Source organism: Alexandromys fortis, unplaced genomic scaffold, assembly GCF_014885135.2.
Source record: "Alexandromys fortis isolate MF-2015 unplaced genomic scaffold, M_Fortis_MF-2015_v1.1 scaffold_45, whole genome shotgun sequence".
In the NCBI taxonomy this organism is placed as follows: domain Eukaryota; kingdom Metazoa; phylum Chordata; class Mammalia; order Rodentia; family Cricetidae; genus Alexandromys; species Alexandromys fortis.
In genome coordinates this window covers 225816-250876 of record NW_026067926.1, presented here as the reverse complement: position 1 = coordinate 250876, position 25061 = coordinate 225816, and the positions used below count along the sequence as shown (strand labels likewise).

Below are 25061 nucleotides of genomic sequence, written 5' to 3'. Positions count from 1 at the left end.
TTCTGACTTGAGACAAAAGCCTGACATCTTACCAAAGGCCTTGTAGGCGTTGTCTCCCACTAGCAGGTCTCCTGTTGATCGACTGGCTCAACAAGTTTAGGACCAGATCAGGACATACCACCCAACAGTTGCTGGACAAACATCCTTTTTTTAAACCACCAACCCGGCCTGGTGATGGTGGAGCACGCCTTTAATCTCAGGAGACGGAGGCAGGTGGCTCTCTAGTTCAATGCCAGCCTGGTCTACAGCGCGAATTCCAGGACAGGCTCCAAAGCTACACAGAAACTCTCTCTCGAAAAAAGCAAAACCAAGCCGAGCCAAAACAAAACCCCACCACCCCTAAATTAGGGAAGGAATTTATTTTTTTTTAAAAAATGTCTCGTAAAGAGACTGGAATTTTCGGCTTTCCAACCCCACTCCACCTGCTTTGCAGAGGGTCTTTTTCTACGTGTTTGCTGCTGTCTGTGGTGTTTGAGATTTCTCTGCTGCTACCTGTTGAATTCGAGATTTTTTTCCTGCCTTTTAACTTTTTAACAGAAAACAAAACTATATCACCAAACACAGCACCTAGAAAACGACTGTTCCCTAGCGCTGCCCTAGAGCAAACATCACACCTCCTTCCTCATCTCTATTTAGGATTGTTGAGAGGATGAAAACCGAGGGGGTGCCTCACCAGCTCATCCCTGCTGAGCAGTAAATAAATTCCCCATGTTTTTCTGACTACACTCCAAACCCAAGGCTAGCGGATCTTTATAGGGCATCAGCTGCTGCTGCAAACCCAGCACCTCTGGAACCCACCGGGAAAGAATGCTCAAAACACAAAACTCGCGGTGATTCCCACGCCATCTCTGCACGGAAACCCGAGGCCGCCTCACCGGAACCAGCTCTAGCTGCCATACTCGGGGGTTCAAATTATACATGTGACTTTCAAAACTTTGGGGCCAATTCTCTTTCACCTCGGTTTCCTACGATGTAAAATCGGGAGAACTAGTCATCTGAGTTGGAAGGATTAGGTAAAATCGTGGATGAGAAACTGTTTGGCAAGGCACAACCCGGAAAAAAAGAGCTCAGGCCGCCAGTCTTTGATCCCCCAAGAGGGCGGGGCTGGGCATCGATCGCTCGGCGCTCCTCTAGGCTCTCGTCGCGATCAGCAGAGTCGGGAATGATCGATGCTCCCCGGTGCCGGTGTAGTTCGTGAGGACGAGAAGGCCGGGCGTGGAATCTTCGCCCCGGCGGAACCAGTCGATGCCAGCGATGAGAAACACAGCCCGGTCCAAGAATCAGAGAGGTTAGTTGAAGCTCCGCAGAGCGCTGGCAGCAGGCGCCACGCCCAAGCTCCAGAGCGGGCGGGCGGTGGGACGGGTTCGCGCAGGCGCTTTGGGAGGACTGGGAGCCGCTGGAGAAGCTACGAGAGTTGTAGCTGGTTGCTAGCGACCAAAGGATTGGGCAAAGTGTCAGCGCATTACGTAAGCTTCTAGGAGTATCAGATGGCGCTTGCACGCGGAACTGCTTCGGCGACCGTACTGCCGTGCGTCCGCGTCCTTGTGATGTTTCCCTCCACGTCCATCTACTCTTCCCGGTGTGGCTTTGATTAGTTTCAAGTGTGGGGACAGGCCGAGTGACTGGATGGACCGCACGACCTGCCTGCGTCGTCTGTCAGGAAAGTGTGGCTTTGGCCACTGCTGGAAAAGGGCCTGTGTCCAACCTCCTCCCTGGAACCGCCCAAACCCTGCTGTCCCCCAAAAGGTAGCAGAGGCCCGCGCGGCCGACCAGAGACTTCCTGGGACAGAGCATCTTCTGCCTAGATCACTTTGCAGCCCTCCCGACTGAGCAGGGAGGAGTGAGCAGCGGGTTTTGGCCGGTGCTTGAAGAGAAGGACTGCGCGTGTTTTCCTACAAGTTTGTTCACGCTAGAGTACAGCCGGCCTGTTATCGGCTCCTTTGTTCTTGGTGTGAGCAGCAGGAGGCCTTAGCTCCTGCTAGGCTGGTTCACTTACGGAGCCCAACAGAATCACTCGGGTTTCTACACCAACAAACAAGCCTTTACTTAAAGACCTTTTAGATTAGGGTCCCAAAGAAAAGCTGTTTTCTGCAGCCAACAATGGACTGTTATCTGAAAGCAGTGCCTTGACCTGATAGGTGGCCGTGGAGCACCTGAAGGCAACTTTGCCAGCAAGGGCACATGTCTTCAGACTGTACGTTGAGAGCTGCCACCACCTTCAAGAGCAAAGCACAAAGCCTGCTATGGCCAGCAAGACATCCTTAAGGCCTATATTTGTTACATTTGGGGAAGAGAAACGTGTAATGTGAGCAGGTGAGGCCATTGAGACTAATACATGTGGCCCGTGTTTCAATAAATAAAGGGGTCATTTTACCAGGAATGATCCCAGACTATATCTGGGCACTTAAATTTATAGCATCCTAATTTAGATGGCAGATTCCATAGTTAGCTCATCTATACCTGATTATTAGGTTATTTACCCAAATCACAATAAACTCTTTTTTATGGTACTCTGGGGAGCCAATTTTTGTTTTTAAGGCTTAAAATTTAGGTACAATGTGAAAGACTGGTTTATACACCATTTAGTTAATATAGCCTCTCCTAAGAGGCAGCTCCTTGAGAGGTTATAGGAAGTTAGTGCGTACTTACAGCTACATCAGGGTTTGGGCAAGCGTGCAAGCACTGGAGCGTTGACTTGAAGCCTGGGCTTGAGACCCATAGAGAAAGGCAATTATTCCATTGGACATCGGACCACAACGTAGACAAAATTCTTGTAACATTGGACAACAGATGGGAAAAGAATGGGATACTTTTCAGACGTCTTTAACAGAGTGGTACAAAGGGGTTATGTCACTGACTGGCTCCAACTGACCCAAACAATGCCCCTCGTTGTTTATCAACCAAAATTCATGAATGTTGCTTTCAACTTTAATGGTAGAGTTTAGAAACTCGCTTTGAATTTCTGTAAATTACTGCTTTTAGCAAATAATTCAATTCTGTTGTCTGGGTCAGATACATGGAAGAGTACATGAGTTAAGATTATAGCTGTGCTTTGGTTATAAAGGTTGTTTACGTGGGAAATCCAGCACAAGGACCATTGGTTGATACAGTGCTCTCGTAAAGGCAGACTAAACAAGCAGACTGAGAACACAGGAGCATGGCGGTCTGTTGTTGTTTTTACTCTGTGGCTGGATGTCTGTTGTGTAATACAAGGACAGTGACTGTTTAAAAGGGCCAGCTAGGATCCGGGAAAGGCTGTGGAGGCAGCCATGAGCCCGCTGAGGCCAACATTCCACTCACCATGGAATTTCCCCACACTGCCAACATAAGACCCCGTGGGCAACTGGTGTCTAACATCCATCAGTAGACCTGTCAGAAGCCACTTAAAGTAGCCACTGTCAGTTATTACGGGACTGAAATTTACCTAACTGAAATGCCCACATCTGGAAGACTATTAACGTCAGCTGTATTAGACATCTCTGATGACTGCATTCCAACAAACAGCATTCCTAAGGTGGGGCTCAGCGAGGGAACACACTTGCTGCAGGCTTGACAACTTGAGCTCAACTCCCAGGCCCCACATGGTAGAAGGAGAAAACCAGTCCTGAAGTTATCCCCTGGTCTCTCCACACATACACCATGGTACAAGTTCACCATAGCACATGTGTGTGCACGCACACACACACACACACACAAATTAATAGGTGTCATTTAAATTGCTTTTAATTACTAGGGCTAGCTCATGTGGCTGAGAGAGGATGATTTACTACAGCCAATGTGAGGCCGTCTCCCAGAATGCTCTGTCACATAGTCTACAGCATGAGGTCCTTCTCTTCAAGGCCTTTGAAAGTCAAAGTATAGAAATATATAAAGAGACAAGGAAAGAGAACCCAGCATCTGATGTCAACAGACAGGAGTGTTTATTTCAGACAGTGAAGGACAGACAATCTGCCGTGAGAAAGGGGGTGCCTGTAAGAGAAAATGCTGGGGTGCTGGGCTTAGGAATGAGGAAATTGTTGCAGCTGTAGGGCCATGTGGGTTTCGGTCCCTGTTTCCTGGAATTATCTTGGGAGACAGGCTCTCTCTGGAACATTCCTGTCTGGGCTGTGATGACTGCTCTTGGTTATCAGCTCAGCCACATCTGGTATTAATTCAACCCGAAGAGCCTGGGTGTACTTCTGAGGGGTTTTCTTTTTTTCTTTTTTTTTTTTAAAAGATTTATTTATTTATTATGTATACAACACTCTGCCTCCATGTATGCCAGAGGAGGGCGCCAGATCTCATTACAGATGGTTGTGAGCCACCATGTGGTTGCTGGGAATTGAACTCAGGTCCTCTGGAAGAGCAGCTAGTGCTCTTAACCACTGAGCCATCTCTCCAGCCCGGGATTTTCTTAATTAAAGCATTTGAAGTGGAAAGACCGTCTTTAATCCGGACCACACCAGCCGGTGGCCCATATAAAGGACATGGAAAAAAGAAGCTTTTGCTCTTTGTCCGCTTGCCCTTACTTTTGATGGCAATTCCATTCTTTCACTGGCACTAGAGCCTATTTCTTCAGAATTCCAGCATTACTGAAGACCAGCTAAGACATACTAGCCTCCTGGGACTGAACAATTACTGGGTTCTCAGACTTTCCGTTGGTAGACAGTCATTGTTGGACTAGCTGGATCACAGCCTGTAAGCCACACTCTAATACATCAATAAATCACACACACACACACACACACACACGCGCGCGCGCGTCATTTTATCAGTTTATCAGTTCTGTTCCTCTAGAACAGCAATTCTCAGCCTGTGGGTTGTAACTGATTTGGGGGTTGAACACCCTTTCACAAGGGTCACAGATAGATATCCTACATATCAGATAGTAACATTGCACTTCATAACAATAGCAAAATTACAGTTACAAAGTAGCAATGAACATAATTTCATGGTTGGGGGTCACCACAGCATAAGGAACTCTATTAAAGGTTCGCAGCATTAGGAAAGTTGAGGGCAACTGCTCTAGAGATCCTGACACAAAGCTGAGTCAGGTTGTCTGCAGTCCTGTAGGAATCCTGTTTTACAACCAAGGCATTCCATCCTTCTAAGCCCTTATGTGCGGTCCAGGGGCATCATCTCTTTCTTCACTGCTTCATGCTGAGATGGGTCATTGTAAGGGGTAGGGAGAAAATGCGGGGGTTTTCAGGGTCTTTTGACTTTAGGTGTAAATTCCTCAAGCCCATATATTGGCGCTTTGGGCTCATCTGGTTCCAGGGCTCTGAGGTAGCAGCTTTGGTCAAGAAGAGTGAAGCGGTGACTGAGGTGAGGGCTTCTGCTCTTTGCTACAACAGATTAGAGAGGACAAAGGACAGAAGATTAGAGCTGAAACTGTCATGATGTGGGGCCCAATGCAGGGGGTTCTCTGTGTTCCCCAAGTACCCCAGAAACCTGCCCAGCTTGATGTGGGCATCTGACTCATGAGTCTATTCTTTCTTTTAGCTGTCTGGCATCCTCCCTTAGACATCTGATAAATTTATGTAGAAGCAACATTCTTCCCCTAGCATAGCACAGATTTCCCCTTTCTCTGCCATAATGAGATTGGATCCCACTCTGTTTTGTAGCATCATGACTGCTGGGTCCAGCTGAGTCTGGAGTTTTTTAATGCTGTCTTGTACCAGTGTAACATCAGCCTTGATTTGTTGAGCAAGTTGGCTATGTTGTACTTGTTGGAGTCCAGTGGTAATTCCCCACAGGGTCACAACCCCTGCCATGGTTACTCCCAATAGGTCTAGAAGTGATATGGAATCCCTTTTGGTTTAGATAGGGGTGGACTGGTCATTTATTTCATTCCCAGGGATGACTATAAGATCAGGAGCTAAGTATACAGTTTAGCACATGGGGTAATTGAGGGGTAGCTAGATCAGAGGTCTTCCTTGGGGCATGTAACATAGGCATCATCAGAGACTTTTGAGTTGGAGATTAGCCTACTGTAGTTAGGATGGAGGCCCACACAGTCAGCGCTACCCACAGTTTGTACAGGCAAGGCCCAAAGACAGGATTTAGACATGGAGTCATTGGTTAAATGGATTTTGGTTAAGCCTATACCCAGCCGTGTAACTTGCCTTACCCTCAGGCATATCCAATCGTGTCTTCCAAGCAGAATTTTAGAGAGCATTTTCATGGCTACGGTTTATGAGGGCAAGCATTTTAAGAAAGGGAACCTTGAGGTCCAAAGGTTTGGTTGGGGTTCACCTGGCTTGATTTTTCAAAACTCCCCATGGATCCACGGTATGAATGGGGACAAAGATGTCAACAGCCTTCACCTCCAGGTGGAGGGTAGCCTTTGAAGAGAAGTCCTTGCCATTAGCTATAATCACCTGTGATGGTTTGAATAAGATTGGTCCTCATAGACTCATGTATTTGAATCTGCAGGGAACGGCATTAGGAGGTATAGCCTTGTTGGAGTAGGTGTGACCTTGTTGGAGGAAGTGTGGCACTGGGGAATGGGATTTGGGGTCTCAAATGCCCCAAAGGCCCAGTGCTTCCTTCTGCCTGCTGATCCCAACAAGGCCACACCTCCTAATGCCACTCCTTAAGCGTTCAAATATATGAGCCTACGTGGGCTAATCTTATTCAAACCAACACAGATGGTCAGATATCTCTCCAGTACCATGTGTTCCTTCTCATCACCGTCCTTCCCACTATGACGACAGTGGTCTAAGCCTCTGAAATAGTAAGATTTTCCAGTTAAATGGTTTTTGTTTTGTTTTGTAAGAATTGCTATGGTCATAGTATCTATTCACTGCAATAGAAACCCTAACTAAGATACCATCTGAGGTAAAAATTTTGTTTTCCCCAGTGTGATGGCTGTTCTTGGTTGTCAACTTGACTACATCTGGAATTAACTAAAATCCAAAAATGGAGGACACACTTGTGAAGGATTTCTGCTTAATTTGAAGTGAGAAGACCTACTTGTAATCTGGATCTTTGAGATAGGAAAACACACCTTTAATCCAGGTCTAATCTGGGCCACACTTTCTACTGGAAGCTTTTGCCCTTTGCTTGTTCTCCTTTCTTCACTGGCATTAGAGCCTACTTCTTTGGGATTCTTGCAGATACTGAAGACCAATTGAGTCATCCAGTCCTGTGGATTGAACAACTACTGGATTTTTGGATTTTCTGTTCATAGCCCCCCATTATTGACTTACAGGACCACAGCCTGTAAGTCATCCTAATAAGTACCCTTTGTCCCCCCCACCTTTCTGTTGGTAGACAGCCATTGTTGGACTAGCCAGACCCCAGGCTGTAAGTCACTCTAATAAATCCCATATACATTCATTCTGCCCGTTCTGTTTCTTCTGAAAACCCCGACTAGCACAGATTGGAAGAGAGTAAGTGTTGGGGTCAGTTCTGGGATGGAAGGGAGCCTAGTGAGTTGTGTAGTAGCATTTCATTTGTATTTTAATAAATAAACTTGCTTGAAGCGCAGAGAATTAAACAACACCACTGGTCAGCCATACAGGCCAGGGAGTGGTAACACACACCTTTAATCCCAGTAGCCACACTAGTCGCCATAGAAACCAGGAGGTGCATGCCTTTAATCCCAGTGGTTCAAGCCTTTAATCTCAGTCCTGGAGAGGATTATAAAATGGGAGGAGACCATTCTTTCTTAGTCTCATCCTGAGATTCCTGGACTGGGGTTGAACCCCACTTTCTCTTTGTGAATTTTTGTTAATCGTGCTTCAGAGTTGTAGTGTTATGGGTCCCGCTGGGACTGTTCTGTATGATAGGCAGGTGTACAAGACAGGAGAGGTGTGTCCAGGACAAGAAGTTTTCTAGTTTAGTGACTGTTGGGTCAGCAGAATAATTCTGTGGGGTCCTGGGGCCCAGGGTGGGGTGGTACGCCTCTGCCAGGTAAAGTAGGTAAGTCGTCCAGCATCTGGAGGACTATGTCTTTCCTTAGTGGAAACAGGGGCTGGGGCCAGGAGGGGAAGGCATTTCTGATGACCAAGATGCTACCTATGGGCTGTGGAGTGAAATATTGTTAGTCCCTGGAATTAAGAGTGAAGAAGTGGGCTGCAGAGATGGCTCAGAGGTTAAGAGCACTGGCTGCTCTTTCAAAGGCCTTTTTTAAAAATTGTTTTTATTGAGCGATATATTTTTCTCCACTCCCCTCCTCTTCTACTCTCTTCCATGATCCCCATGCTCCCAATTTACTCAGGAGCTCTTATCCTTTTCTACTTATCATGTAGGTTACATCTGTGTATCTCTCTTAGGGTCCTCATTGCTGTCTAGGTTCTCTGGGATAGTGAATTGTAGGCTGGCTTTCTTTACTTTATGTCTAAAAGCCACTTATGAGTGAGTACATATGATATTTGTCTTTCTGAATCTGGGTTACTTAACTCAATATGATGTTTTCTAGATCTATCCATTTGCCCACAAATTTCAAAATATCATTACTTTTTTCTGCTGTGTAGTTCTCCATTATATAAATGTACCACATGTTCCTTATCCATTCTTTGGTCGAGGGGCATTTAGGTTGTTTTCAGGTTCTGGCTATGACAAACAATGCTGCTATGAATATAGTTGAGCACATGTCCTTGTGGTATGCCTGAGCATCCTTTGGGTATTTACCCACTAGGTCTTGAGGAAAGTTGTTTTCTAATTTTCTGAGAAATCGCCATATTGATATCCAAAGGGGCTGTACCAGCTTGCTTTCCTACCAGCAATGCAGAAGTGTTCCCTTTACCCCACAACCTCTCCAGCATAAGCTGTCATCAGTCTATTTGATCTGGGCCATTCCTACAGGCATAGGATGGAATCTTAGAGTTGTTTTGATTTGCATTTCTCTAATGGCTAAGGATGTTGAGCATTTCAACTATTTTAGATTCCTCTGTTGAGAGTTCTCTGTTTAGGTCTGTACCCCCATTTATTTTATTGGATTATTTGTTCTTTTGATGAGCAGTTTCTTGAGTTCTTTGTATATTTTGGAGATCAGACCTCTGTCTGATGTGGGGTTAGTGAAGATCTTTTTCCGTTCTGTAGGCTGTTGTTTTGTCTTGTTGACCATGTCCTTTACTTTACAGAAGCTTCTCAGTTTCAGGAGGTCCAATTTATTAATTGTTTTTCTCAGTGTCTGTGCTACTGACAGTATATTTATATTATATTTAGGAAGTGGTCTCCTGTGCCAATGCGTTCAAGTGTACTTCCTACTTTCTCTTCTTTGAGGTTCAGTGTGGCTGGCTTTATGTTGAGGTCTTTGAACCATTTGGACTTGAGTTTTATGCTGGGTGATAGATATGGATCTATTTTTATTCTTCTACATGTTGATATCCAGTTATGCCAGCACCATTTGTTGAATATGCTTTCGTTTTACATTTTTATATTTTTTTGCTTCTTTGTCAAAAGTCAGGTGTTTGTAAGTGTGTGGATTAATATCTGGATCTTTGATTCAGTTCCATTGGTCCTCCTGTCTGTTCTTATGCCAATACCAGGCTGTTTTCAGTACTGTGGCTCTATAGTAGAGATTGAAGTCAGAGATGGTGGTGCCTCCAGAAGTTTCTTTATTGTACAGGATTGTTTGGCTATCCTTGGTTTTTTGCTTTTCCATATGAAGCTGACTACTGTTCTTTCAAGGTCTGTGAAGAATTTTGCTGGGATTTTGATGGGCATTGCATTGAATCTATAGATTGCTTTTGGTAAGATTGCCATTTTTACTATATTAAGTCTGCCTACCCAAGAGCATGGGAGATCTTTCCATTTTCTGGTGTCTTCTTCAATTTCTTTCTTCAAAGATTTAAAGTTCTTGTTATACAGGTCTTCCACTTGTTTGATTAGAGTTACTCTGGATATTTTATGCTATTTGTGGCTATTGTGAAGAGTGATGTTTTTCTGATTTCTTTCTCAGCCCATTTATCATCTGTGTAAAGGAGGGCTACTCACAGATTTTTTTTTTTTTAGTTAATCTTGTATCCTCCTATATTACTGAAAGTGTTTATGAGTTGTAGAAGTTCTTTGGTAGACTTTTTGGGGTCACTTATGTAAACTGTCATACCATCAGCAAATAGTGAGAGTTTGACTTCTTTTCCAATTTGTATCTCATTGATCTCCTTTTGTTGTCTTATTCCTCTAGCCAGAACCTCAAGTATTATATCTTTCAGAGGTCTTGAGTTCAGTTCCCAGCAATCCCATGGTGCCTCACAACCATCTATGGTGAGATCTGGTACCCTTTTCTGGCCAGGCAGACATGCAGGCAGAACACTGTACTTAATGAGTAAAAAAAGAGAAGCAGCAGCCAGCAACCTGGTGGCATGGGGGCCAGCCTTTGCCACCAGGTCCAGTTATGTTGATAAATGAACAACTGAAGAATAAGTATATCTGCCTTTTGACAAAGGACTGCTAGTGCTTGTCCCTGGGTGGAGGGAAAGAAAAGAAAGAAGGGTCTGAGGGGATAGGAAACCTCAGGGTAGAACCCAGGAAAGAGTATGTTTCAGCTGATCTCTGGCACTCTGGTGAGACTGTGGAGAGAGGAGAGGTTCCTCTACGAGCCTCATAGAAGGGGTATGCTGTGCTTGAGAAATTAGGGGTCCAGATACAGAAGAAATAAAAAAAAAAAAAACAGCAAAGCCATGAGATTTCTTTTGTCTTAGGTAAGGAGTATGGGAATAGCCTTACTCCATGTGATGGAACAGATTTGTCACAATCTGTATATGAGAGGAAGAATTCCATAGAGAAGGTCTTGGTAATGAACCCGGCTCCCCAGCTTCATCACTCCAGCAAGCCACGTCACTTGAAAGTGTGACTCAGTTCCCTCATCTGTACAGTCACGGGTTCTGTGGCCAACAGCTGGGTTCGAAGCCTACAAAGCCCATGCTAGAAAGAAGGTCCTTGGAAGGTACCCTTGGACTTCTCAGCGTTCAGAACCAGGAGCTAGTTAAACTCTTATTCCTTCTAAATTACCCAGTCGGTGGAACTCAGCTTAAGCAACAGGAATTCCCTTATTGGGCACTGAAGTTAATATAGGGAGTGAGAGGTGTGACATTGCCTGGCGGATTGTAAATTCAGTGGCTTAAACAATGCACACTTAGGACTGTTGTTCTGAGTGGGTGCGTGTACATGGCATGGCCAGGCCTCTGTCAGAAACCCTTACAAGGCTATGGTCCGGTGCAAAGACTCAACTGGACAGGGACCTATGCCCCCCAGGTTCTGTTGTCCGGATTCCATATGGGGACAGGCAGCTACTGGACATGGAGTCTCTTGCTCCTCATTCTCTGTTAGCTAGAGGCTCACTTCATCTCTTTGCCCGTGGCCTTCCCAACATGGTGGCATGAGCTAACACATACTAGCCGAGTGGTCAGTAGAGTCACTAAGGGTGTGAGCTCCAGGCTCGTGTGTTTGTCACTTTTCAGCCCCACTGGTTTCTTTTTCTCGTGCTGCTGAAGTAGACTACCATAAGCACTGGCTGTAGGCAGCAGGCTTGCTGCCCTTGCAGATCTGTGGACTGAAAATCTTGCTGGACTGAAATCAAGGGCTCAGTGGGGCTGCCTTCTTTTCAAAAAAGCCTCAGGACAGAATCAATTTCTTTGATTTTTCTCAGCTTCTGAAAGTTGCTCTGAATTCCTCTCAGCTTGTGGCCCATTAACTAGTCACCAAAGCCAGCCACTTCGCCTTTCTTTGACCATTCTTCTGAAGTCACGTGTCCTTCCAACTCTGACCTTAGCCCAAAGCAATCCTTATAATAAAATACATGAGCCCATCCAGATAATCCAGGGTAATCTTCCTTCTCAGGTCCCATTCTGTCACACCTGCAGAGGCCCTTTGCTCTATTAGGTTATCACCATTTGAAGGTAGGATATGAACATCTGTAGGAACTGTTATCTGTCCGTCAGCGCAGACTAACTTGTAAGCTAAGTATGCTTATATTTTGCCCATGCCTTTTCCATGTGGACTGTCCAGGCTGGCTCAGTGGCCTTCTCACAATTCCCTTTTCCATATGGCAGCTTTCTGCTTCCTGGGACTTTTATTCCCTAGAGCCTGAGAACACTCCACTTCCACCTTCTAGGGTACCTATGGGAGGTGTCTATGACCAGACATCAGTCATTGCACATATTCCAGTAGCACTTGCTTCTGTCATAGTAGCCAGGAAGAAGATAAAGGGTATCTTTTCTACCTGTTGGTGGTGGCACAGGCAGAGACACGTGGATCTCTGAACTGGTCAGCTTGGGCTACATAGTTCCACAATACAGCTCACAGTTCCACAACAGCCAGGACTACACAGAGAGACTACACAGGGAGGGGGGGGGAGGAATCTTTTCCTTTTCATTCTTTTCTTTTATCCCATGCCAGGGATGAAACCCAGAGGTAAAACTCCAGAACACAAAGAGCAGGAGTTGGCAGACTACCATTTGGTACCCTTTGTTTTTATAAATAAAGCTTTATTGGAACATACCCACCCCTACTTGCTTATTCTGGTTCGTGAATGGCAGAGTAGTGTCAACTGTGACCATGTGGACAGCAAAGCCTGATGTTTCATATTTGACCCTCTACGTCTCTGCCAGAAACCCAGTGTTCCTCATCACTCAACATGATGGGAAGCAGAGGATGTCCTGTTCTATCTGAGGTTGCTGGAACAGATTGTCTGACACGTGTTGGGAGATGTATGAAAAGAAGTTTCCTTGGCTCACAATTCTGACAGCTGCAGAGTCCCAACAGCTGGCTACAGACATCTGACAACCGGCCACCAAGCTGTATCACACATTAGGTAGAGAAGTGGGAGGGGGCACTGACATATGCCAGGAAGCCAGATGAGGGGGACCTCACTTTATACCAACCACCCTCAACCACCCTCAGAGAAACTAGCCCACTCTTGTAAGGTCGGTATTGATACCCTCCCACAGTGGTACCCTTAATGACCTAATCACCTCTTTCTGGGCCCATCTCTTAAACGTCCCCTACTGAGGACCAAATTCCAAGCCTATGAAAGTTTAGGGATAAATCACATCTACCCCATAGCAGATGACAGAGCTATTGGGACAGTGCTAAGGACAGAGAGAAGGGCAGGTAGCCATGGTTGTCTGTGAGCTGCAGGTCCTGTTGGAACAATGCTAAGAACAGAGAGAAGGGCAGGTAGCCATTGTTGTCTGTGAGCTGCAGGTCCTGTTGGGACAGTGCCAAGAACAGAGAGAAGGGCAGGTAGCCATGGTTGTCTGTGAGCTGCAGTTCCTGTTGTTAGCAGCACCGTGACTGTCATGTACACCACATGACACTCAGGCTAAGCCACCAAGCTGCCAGTGCTGAGCATTTTCTTTCTGCTTAGGTTGTTGTGTGTTTGTTAGCTTTCTGTTTCTGTAACAGATTCCTAGGATAAATTAAAAAGATTTGTGTGAGCTCACGGTTTTAGAGGTTTCAATCCAGGGCTGCATGGCCTTGTTACTTTGGACCCTGTGGCAGCTCAGTGCATCATTGTGGGGGCATGAGGCAGAGGTTACCTCTTTACTTTATGGACCAAGAAACAAGGCTGGGGTCTAAATGTGTCCAACTTTACGGGCATGTCTCCACTACCTTCAACACACAGTTCTTCGGGAACACTTAAACAGAGTGCTTCCTTCTGCATCTGTATTGAGACTTAGCTTTAGGCTTTAGGGAAACCAACGTGGGATGTGCCACAGCCCAGAGTTGGAGAGGCAAACCACACAAAAATGTCCTTTGGGACAAGTGTGGTGGGAAGAGCCCAACTGTGGGAACTCAAACACTACTGAAGAGTGTCCTCAGAGTCCACATAGATGATGTAGGCTGGGCCTGAAGGATTGGGCAAGAGTTCGTCAAGAGAGAAGGAGTGTTGGGGTCATTCCAGATGAGGACAGCACACATCTCTTCCTGAACAGACATCCGTCGAGTGTGCACTGAGAGCCAGGCAATGTGCAAGGCCCTGAAAGTAGAGCAGAGACCCCAAAAGACGGCCCTGCAGCAGTGAGGCAGCCAGCAAGCAGCAAAGACTTTGTTTAAAAGCTCTGGTATGGGCCATAAGGGTTGCGTGTGGTCTTTGATTCCTGTCTTGATCCTCTCAGGTGCTGACCATGTCAGAGGACACTAAGGGTCCTACTGAGCCCTTGGTAGGGCTTAGCACCCTCTGGAAGGACCTCACGGTACTCCTGCCTGACACAGAGGAGGAGCTGAAGCTGGAGCTCAGTGAGAAGGTGGACAGGAGCCTGACCATGCTGCTACAGCAAGCTGTGGGGTTGTTCTATGCAGGACATTGGCAGGAGTGCCTGCAGACCAGTGAAGCCATCCTGGACTACTCCTGGGAGAAGCTCAACACTGGGCCCTGGCAAGATGTGGACAAGGAATGGCGCCGGGTGTACTCCTTCGGCTGCCTCCTGAAGGCCCTGTGCCTGTGCCGGGCTCCACAGGCCACTGCAGTGGCTGAAGCATTGCGGGTGTGTGACATGGGCCTGTTGATGGGGGCAGCCATCCTTGGAGACATCCTTCTCAAAGTTGTCACCGTCCTCCAGACACACCTGCTCCCAAGAAAGCAGCCTGCCTGTGGCCCCCACCAGGACGAGCCTGTTACTAAGGTATATATTGTCTATGTATTGTTACTAAGGTATGTATTGTCAGTCATTGTCCATGCTGAACCATTTAGCAGACCAACCCATCTTCTAGAAGAATCCAGTCCTCTCCCTGGGTACAGCCTCTCACAGGCAGCCTCTCTGCTAAAAAGGGTGTTGTGTTGATTTGGGGAATGAACAGCTGGACCCATAAGTCTCTGCAAAGGCAGTGCCTTTTAAGAGGGAAGGTGGCAGCTTCGTTAATCTGAGAGGCAGCTCACAGGAATGAGGCAGAGCTAGGCTGCTGCAGCCTCTGGGAGATTGCTTCCAGGCAGCTCGGGAGGAAACCCAGCATGCCTTCTCACCTAGTCTAGGAAAGATACTTCAGCCAGCGAACTGAGGCTTAAGGGGCCCGTGTGTTCTGCCCCTCCAGTCCTCATGGAGGTTGGCCTGCTGTTTAAGTATCCCAGAGTTCCTTCCAGACCTGGAGCACGGTTTACAGACCTCACCCGGCTTCTGCTGAGTAAGCCAGAAACCATCTCCTTTGGGCTTTGGTGTCTACTTCTATAAATTGTCAGGGCTGTGCTGGATACCAGCCATGGAATTCTGGACTGTTTCCCATGGGTTTCTCAGTGCTTTCCTGCAGTTTTAGAATTTCCTGTTGAGTGTGATTTACGTATAAGACAGATATGACGGATGTCAACACATGAGTGTGCCCACAGTGGAATGAGAGCCCCAAGCCAGGAAGAAAGCCAGGGCTGAACCTTTCACCTGAGGCCTTGGAGAGGTCGATAGGGAAAAGCTAAAGCCTGGACAGCCAACCACTCATGAGGACATAGAGCCATTAATGAAATGGGCCTGGCCTCTGTTTACCCAGTGAAGAGAAGCTAGGCATGGTGGCATACATCTGAGCACCTGGGAGGGAGAGGCACAGGATGGACAGTTTGCAGTCAGCAAGGTCTACAGTGAAGAAAAAAAACAGACAAACAAACAAAAAAAACAAAACAAACAAAAACCATGAAGTGAATCAATAATAACAATAAGTTACAAATTAAGAGAGACGCATATAGCCTCGGGGACTGCCAGCCGCCAGTGCTTATGTGATGCCCGTGCCATCTGTGGGCCGTGGGGTAGTGTGCTGCTTCAGTCTTCGGAGAGCAGGACAGTCTGCAGTTCAAGAGACAAACGTGTCCCCTCTGACCTAAGGGCACCCCCCATCTTCCCACCAAGTGTGCCCCAAGTCCTGCCCAAAGTGGTCCTCTTTGGGGTGGGGTATGGGATGCATAGCCATAGAGGAGGGAGACAGGCCTTAAGACAGCCTGTCTGAGCTCAGTTCCCATGCTCCACCCCGTCTGATCAGACAGGGTCTCTGTGCCTCAGTCCTTACCGGAAGAGAGCACCGACAGTGCTGGATGAACCTGCTGAGTGTGTACACAGAATATCCCCATCTCCACCCCCAGAGCTACAGTCCTGAGAGGCTGTAGAAGAATCTTCTGTTGCTAGAAGAGGGCAGAGGAGGCTTCTGTGAGAGGCTGTACCAAGGCCTGTGCTGAGCGTGGCGACAGTACAAAAGAAATGGCCGGTTCAGGCCAGCCAGTGGTCCTGGGTACCGCACGTGGATGTGGATATGTTTGTCACCACCAGGAATAGTAAATGACCCACTCAGCTTTCCTGAGGAAAATGGATAAGGAAGGTATGGTGCAGCCATTGGGTGGCAGTGTGGAAATTCCTAGGGTAGTGCTTAGATGCAAAGGCAGAGCTACTTACTCTTCAGGACTACTGCTGGTGAAAGCAAATGACCTTAGAAATGTTATCTACTGCTGGGTGTGGTAGGCACTCTGGAATTTGAGGCAAGAGGATTCTGGGTTCAAGGTCATGCTTGGCTTCTTAGTGAGACCCTGTCTCAAAATCACAAAACATCGCTCAGTGTAGTGGTGTCGTCTCTACCCCTCGCACTTGGGAGGTAGAGGCCGGTGATGTCCGTGGGTTTGAAGCTTGCCAGGGCTACACGTTGAGATCCCATCTCAAAAATAAAACAAAGCATGGGACTGGGGAGATAGCTCAGTCAAGCTTCCCACACATATAGGAGCACTGGAGTTTGATCCCTAGAACCACTTGGGATCAACCTGGCATAGTGGCATGTACTTGTCATCCCAGAGCTGGGGAGGTTGAGATGGGTGGACCCCAGGGGCTTGCCAGCCAGCCAGCATAGCTGAATCAGTGAGCCCCAGGCCAGGGAGAAAACCCCATCTCAATAAGGTAGATAGTGCAGGAGAAAGAGTAACACCTGAGGTTGTCCCCTGCCACACACATGTGCACACACAAACCCACACAGATCAAAACAAAAAAGAAATGTCTGCTGTTTATAACGACACCAAAGACATCCTGCCAGTGATACAGCTTCCAGAGACAGTTGCCCAATTTTGCTTTGTTTGAATTCTACTAAACAGAAGACAAGGTGTGATGCCAACTCAGCTCCCGATGTGGTGTTAGAGCGGGCAGTGCCCAGGCTTCGCTGCCCAACCCTGCAGTACTTCAGGAAGCACTTCCTAGTCCCTGGGAGGCCTGTGATCTTGGAAGGTGTGGCTGACCACTGGCCGTGCATGAAGAAGTGGAGGTGAGTAGCCACTGTAGGGAGCTGAGGTCCTTCCTCCTATCTAAGTGTCCCCAGGACTCCCCGAAGGCCTCTTCTGGCCACTCATAGTCACTACCCCAGATCCCCCTTCAAAAGCCCCTCGATTGATTGCAGAGGATTAATGAAGACTATAAAGTGGGATACTCTGGGACTGGCAAGATGGCTGTAAAAGCCTAGTGGCCTTGAATTCAAGCCCTGGGACCTACACAGATAGAAGGAGAGAACCACAACGTTGTCTTCTGACTTCCACCTGTGTCACAGTGGCATGCTTGCCTCCCACACATGGAGTAATGAATTTTTCAGAATTAACTAAAACTGTAAGTGAGGTATCCTGAGCTCCAGGGGTCTAAGCTGCTCGCTGACATGTGCTTACCCTGAGCCCATCCTTGAGAGTACCCAGTGATGTGGGATTCCCCTCTGTATGCTGTGAATACCATTGGTTAATAAAGAAACTGTTTTGGGCCTGCACAGGGCAGAATAGAGCTAGGCAGGGAAACCAAACTGAATGCTGGGAGAAAGAAGGTAGTATCAGGAGAAGCCTTATAGCCCCACCAAATACAGACACAGGAGGGAACTTTACCTCGTAAGCCACAGCCATGTGGTGATATACAGATTAATGGAGATGGGTTAGTTTAAGATGTAAGAGATAACCATAAATATGCTTAAGCTATTGGCCAAACAGTATTGTAAATAATATAGTTTCTGAGTGATTATTTTGAGTCAGGGAAGTCAAGAAATGAACAAGCAGCCTCTTGCTACAACCCAAGTTGTGGGCTCAGAAATGTTAGGTGTTAGTGTAGAGTTCCTAAGTCCCACAGGTCTTCCTTCTCAGGGCCCTGAGGTCATGACTGGAATCACCCGGGAGATGGCTCCTCCTGGGATCTGGGTACCTGAGATCTGCTGCCTGAGAGAGGTGTGTGGCTGCAGCTGAACATAGGTCTGGGAGTGAGGGGTACACTTGCCTCTTTTGTCCCTGTTCATGGGTCTTGTCCTCAGATGCAGCCCATTATAAATCAGGAACACAGCGGGGGCTGTGAGTGAGCAAGTGGGCTGCCTGGGCACCTTGTTTTCTCGTTATCCCCTAGCTACCCTAGTGAAACAGCACTTCCGTGGCATTGGCATTACAGCGGGTAGCCCAAGTAGTCATGGCTTCAACACAGGAGATGCTCAGGTCCTTCACAAACACTGATGTTTCCGATGAGGACTGGAGAGTCCTGAGATTTCAGCATCCACAGGGGTCATGTAGGCAGTACCCTGGACACTCGCTCTGCAAGACAGCTGTAGCTCAAGGGAGTGGGTTGAGTTTGTGGAAGAAGTGGCCTGGAGACTCCAGTGAGGAGTCTGTAGGAGCCACAGCATAGCAGCCATGCTCCAAATGAGGCAGGCTGGCATCACCTCCTTTAACAGTTGTGGAGCAGGGACTCAGGAAGGTCAACAAATTCACTGAAGGATCCCTGCCTCACCCCATGCTATCAGAGTTCAGAGCCAGCACTTCACACACATACCCATACTGCCTTCCGTTTGTCACAAGGTTTCTCAGCTTGGTGACAGGGTGAGAAAAGTGAAGAGATAGCAGGATCCTGGACACCAGAAGTTGTCAGCAGACAATGTATGTGGCCGAGGTTGAACCTGAGGGTTGGGCTGTGTGGGCTTGGACAAGTAGCTTCACCTCTCTATGGGGTGACCTCTGTCAAGAGAGCGAGGGCATCAGTGGTCTCCACCTCATGAGGTTTTGTGAGCATGAGAGAGCCAAAGAAATCCATTCCTAGATGTCTGTAGCAATGATGCCTGCTGACACCTGTGCTGACGGTTCCAATGCCCACTCTTGTAGTCTGCAGTACATCCAGGAGGTTGCTGGCTGCCGCACTGTCCCTGTGGAAGTGGGTTCAAGGTACACAGATGAAGATTGGTCCCAGACCCTCATGACTGTCAACGAGTTCATCCACAAATACATCCTGAGTGAGGTATATGGGAGTTACTATTTAACAGGTGGACAGTGCAACTGAACTTAAAGGCAAAATTTATATCATGTGTATCTCACTGTGATTTTTAAAACAGCTTCTAATAAAAAGCAGCAGCCCTTGGCTGTGTGTTCACCACACCTGCATTGTCTGCTTAAAGGAGAAGCTGCAGGGGCTGGTAGCTCATTCCGAAAGGGCAGAGCTGCACCCCTGGCTCTAAGTCTCCTGCCCTTTACCTCTGTCCTGCCTGGGAGATCATTGATCACATCAGGCCCTGGGTTGGTGAAGGAGGCTCCACAGGACAGTGGCCGGGGGGCTCAGCAACCAACTAAGCAATAGGGCCATCAAGAGGTACCCAGCACAAACTAACCGACAGTCATCTCTGCTCTCCTCCTCTGGCTCAGGCAAAGGATGTTGGGTACCTTGCTCAGCACCAGCTATTCGACCAGGTAAGTCCGAGATCATGTTCTTGTCCTGTACCCCTCTCACCTGCTCCTCTCCTCCCAGGGAGCTGCTGTCTGGAGCGAGGGCTCTCTCTCATTACCATAGGCAGCAGCGAGGCAAGTTGAACCCCCAGGCTTGAGAAATTGAGTGTACCAAGCCTGGAGGCCCAGTTTGGATCCCCAGAATGAAGAGACTGAAGGAGGAGCGTGGCTGAGCTGGAGTGGGATGGGGTAGGAGAATGTTCCCATTGAGAAGCACCCCAGCCCCAAAGTACAGAGACCACCAGTCAGGAGGTTATTTACAAGAGCCAGAGAGCCAGGTGGTAGAGGTCCTGAAGGCCACCCCAGGACTCTGGATTTAAAATGGACATGGTGGAGTCTGGGAGGCCCCTGATGAGCAAGAAGGCTCCCTAGAGATCCTAGGCACTGTGAGAGACAATGCATGTGACTGCACAGAGAGGTGCTGCAGCTTCCCTTCCCAGCACAGGCCCTGGAGAGCAGGTCACAAGGCCTGCCCCTCCTGGAGTAACCCACCCAGCACAGGCCTCAGCACGAGGCCTGAAACAATGGCAGGGGCTCATCCTGGGGAAATTAGACTTGGGCTTCTTTCCTGCCCTGGCCCTTCCGCTTCTCTGGGGCCTTGACTGAGGTACACAATGGGAAGTCCGTGTCAGTGGGGGAGCATGCCAGAGGCCAGGCCAGCACACTGAGCCACACTGGAAGTGACAATGGCATTATTCCCTGGCAGAAGCCATCCCTGAAACTTTGTATATCACCTCTCAGTCATATCCCTTTAGGTGGTTTCTTTGCTCAGCCCTATCCTGCCAGGAAGCAAGCGCCATGGTTGCACAAGCCTGGGCTATGAAAAGCCAGAAGCCAAGAAAAATCCGCACCACTGTTAGAGATGCCCCCTCCCAGGGAGATCAGAATGAAAACTGTTCAAAGAGGGTGGAGGATGCTGGGGAGAGGAAAGTAGGGGCAGAAGCAAAGGGCATCGTGGAGGCAGACGGTACTCACTGCTCCTTCTGAGAGGAGCTGAGACCACAGCATGTCCCCTTCCAGCTGGTCAGCCCACAGTGCTCTGGAAGTTTGTTCTGGTTACCAGGTCATTGTCTGGACCAAGGTCCAGCAGTCTGTCCTATCCCCATTACACCAGGTCGTCTTCAGCCTTGGCTGTGTTGTTAGTGGGATGTTGACTGCTGAGTCAATTCTGCTCACTTGCTTATAAGACCCAAAGCCTTCCTCACCACTGACTGGCTTCTGAGGGCCTGCCTTGGTCCCCTGGGGACTGGCAAGCGTTTGTACTTGGTCGTAAAGCTCTCTTTTCAGATCACTGTCCCAGAGTGAGTTTAGTAAGCAGCCTACTTGGCTGGTCTTTGTAGGAACTTATTTAAAATATACGAATTGTGAATCTGATTTCTTCACACATAGTAACTTTTGAAGGCCATCCCCTCCAGATATCCGATGAATATCCAGTGCATTTGACTTTTGGTATTGTTTTTTGTTTTTGAAACAAGGTCTCACTATGTTACCCAGAATGACCTCCAACTTGTCATGCTCCTGCCTCAGCCTTCCAAATGCTGGAATTATAGGTATGCACCAAGTTCAAAACCCGTGGTTGTTTTAGATTGTTGTTTTTAACTTAATGCTTTCCTGGTGTGCTGACTCAGGCCTTTAACTCCAGCAGAGGGGGTGGAGTTCTGTGAGCTCGAGATCATTCTAATCTATGTGGTGAGTTCCAGGCCAGCCAGGGCTACAAAGCGAGCTGTCTCAAAAACAAAACAAAACAAAACAAAAAGTCATTACCCTTTAATAACAGAATGATTTGGGGGGGGGGAGGGTAATAAAGCAACAATACCAGGTTTCTTTAAAAAAAAATCTATGTGATATAGAAGCAAATATGAAGATTATAATTCTTATCTACTGTTTACATCCTAAGATTTTATTCATTAGAATATGAACTTAAACTGGGCAGAATGGCACATACCTGAAATACCTGTACTTGTGAGGCTGAGGGAAGAGGATGAGAAGCAGAGAAACTGTCTCAAAAACAACAAAATGAATCAAGGAATGTATCAAGCAGTCAGGTATCAGCTGGGTCCTGGCTGGCATACCTAGCCCTGGCTTCTGCTTCCTCCCACTACCCTCAGATCCCAGAGTTGAAAGAGGACATCAGCATCCCCGATTACTGTTGCCTGGGCAATGGGGAAGAGGAAGAGATCACTATCAATGCCTGGTTTGGTCCCAAAGGAACTATCTCCCCTCTGCATCATGACCCCCAGCAGAACTTCCTGGTCCAGGTAGGAGTTGATGCCAGACAGGAGCTTGTTGTGGTAAATACCCATAATCCCAGCACTTGGGAGGTTCAAGGTCATCCTCAGCCACCTAGTCAGTTCAAGACCAGTCTGAGCTATAGGAGACCTGATCTCAAAAAGGGGGTGGGGGAGGAAAGGGAAGTGAAAGGGCTGTAGACAGAAAAAAAAAATAGCCCTGAGGCCCTGGAATAGGGCTTCTCCCAAGTCAAGGCTATACTCACGTGGGATTTATCTGGGACCAAGCAGGAAAGCTCTTGAAAGGAGGGCCTGGCACATTCTAGCAGCCCTATGCCATCACTGTCACCTGCCAGCCACCCTCATCCCCACTGCTAGCTTGCATCTGTGGATTATGGCTGACAGGACAGGTCTCTTAGCCATTGTGATGTTCCAGAGACTCAAAGGTTGTCACAAGGGAAAGAGCACACACCCATTGCTCTAAGAACTTAGCACAGGCTCAGTTGCTAAGAAGACTTAACACATGAGAGCATGCTTGCAGAGCATTGAGCCAGCCCTGCACAGCAGCTCAGGAGCAGCTAAGAGCCAGGGCCCATGGGCCCACTGCCTGGATGGCTACCAGTTGTCACCTTAGTAAATGTGAACAACACTTTGTCTCCACATGAAGAGGAAACTCCTCTGAGATTTAGCCAGGTCCACACTTGGTGCTTGGCGAAGCTTAGCCACATGCAGAACACTGATCTGTAGGGTACCTGAAGGGAGCCCTCTCAGAATGCCAGCATGTGGTGGGATGAGGCGGCAGGGCATTAGGCACCAGAAAGACCTGGGAGGACGGGACCATGGGCCTATAGCGAGCAGGACAGTGAAGCTGACAGGCCTCTTCTCTCCCAGGTATTAGGAAGGAAGTACATCCGGCTGTATTCCCCGCAAGAGTCTGAGGCAGTGTACCCTCATGAGACACACCTTCTTCATAACACCAGCCAGGTGGGCACACGGGGAATTGGTGGCATGGGGCCTGCTGTGCCTAGAGACCAGCAGGTGAATTTTTTTTTCTTTCTACAGGTTGATGTGGAGAACCCCAACCTAGACAAGTTCCCCAAGTTTGCTGAGGCCCCATTCCTGTCCTGTATCCTGTCCCCAGGAGAGACCCTCTTTATACCTGCTAAGTATTGGCATTATGTGCGTTCCCTGGACCTGAGTTTCTCAGTCAGCTTCTGGTGGTCGTAGCCAGGGCCAGAGTGCAAAGGACCCACTGGGCAGATACCTCACCAAAGGAAGTGAGCCAGGTGGGAAGCCCCGGGTGCTGCTAGAGTCTACGAGTCCCGTTTTCCCAGATACTCTCTGTAGGATGCGTTGTGTGCAGAGCTGCTGTGCGCACCCAGGTTATGGATCCCGATTGTGGATGCTCCTTTTCTTTGTAACATACATTTTTTTCAATAACGTAAATAAAAATATTTTCTAAATTCAACTAAATTCCCCTCCTGCCTGTGGCAGAGCAGGCAACCACAGAGGCATTGGGAAAGGAAGGGTGGGGAATATGGGCCCTCAAGGGAGACACCCCTGCCCATGAACTCTCTTGGTAAGTGGTGCTGAAGGAAGGGAGCCAAATGTGTCATACAGAGGCTGGCTCGGAAAAGCAGAGACCAAGGGGCCTGCACAGTAGGTGGGGACTCTGGAGCCTTGGGAGGCTGGCAGAGCAGGCTATAACTAAAGGTGTGTAGTGTGCAGGCCTAGCTCCCAATGGGCTGGCCTGGCTTGTTGGTGATAAAACTATCCTTAACTAGCTTACATAAGACCCGTGCGTTCCTACAGCACTCCTGGATGGCTCGGAACAGGTCTCCACTCCAGGCCACAGTTCCTGACCTTCCCTTCCTCCACCTCTCTGGTCTCCAGTTGGTTTCACTGTTTTCCCTTTTCTGGAACGGGGAAGAGGGCAGCTCTGACTTCATCTCCTTCTCCACATCTTGACCCCCAGTATCAACTGCTAGACCCTTCACCTCAGACCAAGAATTACCAGTAAGGATGCTGGTGGCTAGGCCTGTGGCCTCAGGGATGGCTGATGATTGACAGGCCTAGTTTCCAGCTCCACCCCATCCCAATGACAAGAAGATGACCAGGCCAAGAAATCTAAGTTTGGTCACACAGGATCTGGGAGTCTAGACCATCAGAGTATGCCTTTTTAGACAGCTAGCTTTGGCAGGGAGGGATGTACATCAGGCGGAGGCAGCCAGAAGCCCGGGGAGTAGGCAGCAGGGGCCTTTGAGGTTGGCATCCTCTTGGCGACTAGCAGTTGCTTACGTCATCTCACTTGGACAATTACTACAACAGCAGTGCTGCTCGGAGCACTAAGGCATAGAGTAGGAAAGCCAGCATTCCAGATGATGTGCCCTAATGATGAGCCACTCATCCCCAGGAGGGTAGGGGGCACTGGCCCAGCCTGTACCCCTATAACAACCAGCAAGTTCAATACTATCCTGGGCCACTGCTGAGCAGCAGAGAGATGGCAACCACCAGATGAGGGACAGGGAGGATGGAACAAGGCTGCCGCTGGAACCTGCCTGGACGGCTGCCTTCTGCTCACTGGCGAGAATGGACTCTCAAGCTGTCTTGGAAACAGCACTAGCAGCCCTATCCTGGTTGGGGTTTTGTTTGGCTGGTTGATTGGTTGGGTTTGTTATCAACTTGACACAAGCTAGTCATCTAGGAAGAGGACTTTCAAGACAAGTCTGTAGGGCATGTTCTTTTTTTTCTTTTTTCTTTTTTTGTTTGTTTGTTTTGGTTTTTCGAGACAGGGTTTCTCTGTGGCTTTGGTGCTTGTTCTGGAACTTGCTCTGCTCCACCTGCCTCTGCAGACTAAGTAAGGCACAGGCACAGGGAGAGAACACTGGGAGGAAAGGAAGGAAAGAAAGGAAGCCAGTAAGCAGCACCCGTCGACGGCCTCTGCTTGAGTTCCTGCCTCCAGGTCTCTCCTACCTTGAGTTCCTGCCCTTCGTGATGGACTGGAAAGCTGTAAGGAGAAAGTTTCTCCTCCCCAGGCTCCTTCTGGCTATGGTATTTACCAGAGCAACACAAGTGAACTAGGACAGACCCAAGAGGATCGGCCAGGCCCGGGAAAGGGGCAGTACCAGGGGTGAGCACAGGGTGAAGCCACTGCTCTTCGATGTCACAGTGTAGACCAAGACCTGGAAGTGGGAAGGCTGGGAGCTGGGAGAAGCAGGAGGGGC

The 25061-nt window shown here is 48.2% G+C and overlaps 1 protein-coding gene across 4 annotated transcripts; it reads left to right on the top strand.

The window, feature by feature from the left end:
* Positions 1–505: 505 nt before the first annotated feature.
* On the top strand, positions 506–24772 carry Kdm8 (lysine demethylase 8). Of its 4 annotated transcripts, XM_050143200.1 has the most exons (9): positions 508–1288; positions 14049–14555; positions 16979–17145; positions 18995–19127; positions 19529–19573; positions 21718–21867; positions 22729–22821; positions 22900–22963; positions 23632–24772. In XM_050143200.1, the coding sequence occupies exons 2-9, from the start codon at positions 14058–14060 to the stop codon at positions 23697–23699; spliced, it is 1218 nt and encodes a 405-aa protein (XP_049999157.1). In that variant the 5' UTR covers positions 508–1288; positions 14049–14057; the 3' UTR covers positions 23700–24772. The 4 variants fall into 4 exon arrangements, with proteins under 4 accessions (XP_049999158.1, XP_049999157.1, XP_049999155.1 ...); XM_050143198.1 differs by lacking the exon at positions 23632–24772 and having other exon boundaries at positions 525–1288; positions 22900–23310; XM_050143199.1 differs by lacking the exons at positions 508–1288; positions 23632–24772 and adding an exon at positions 1311–2313 and having other exon boundaries at positions 22900–23310.
* The last annotated feature ends 289 nt before the right edge of the window (positions 24773–25061 follow it).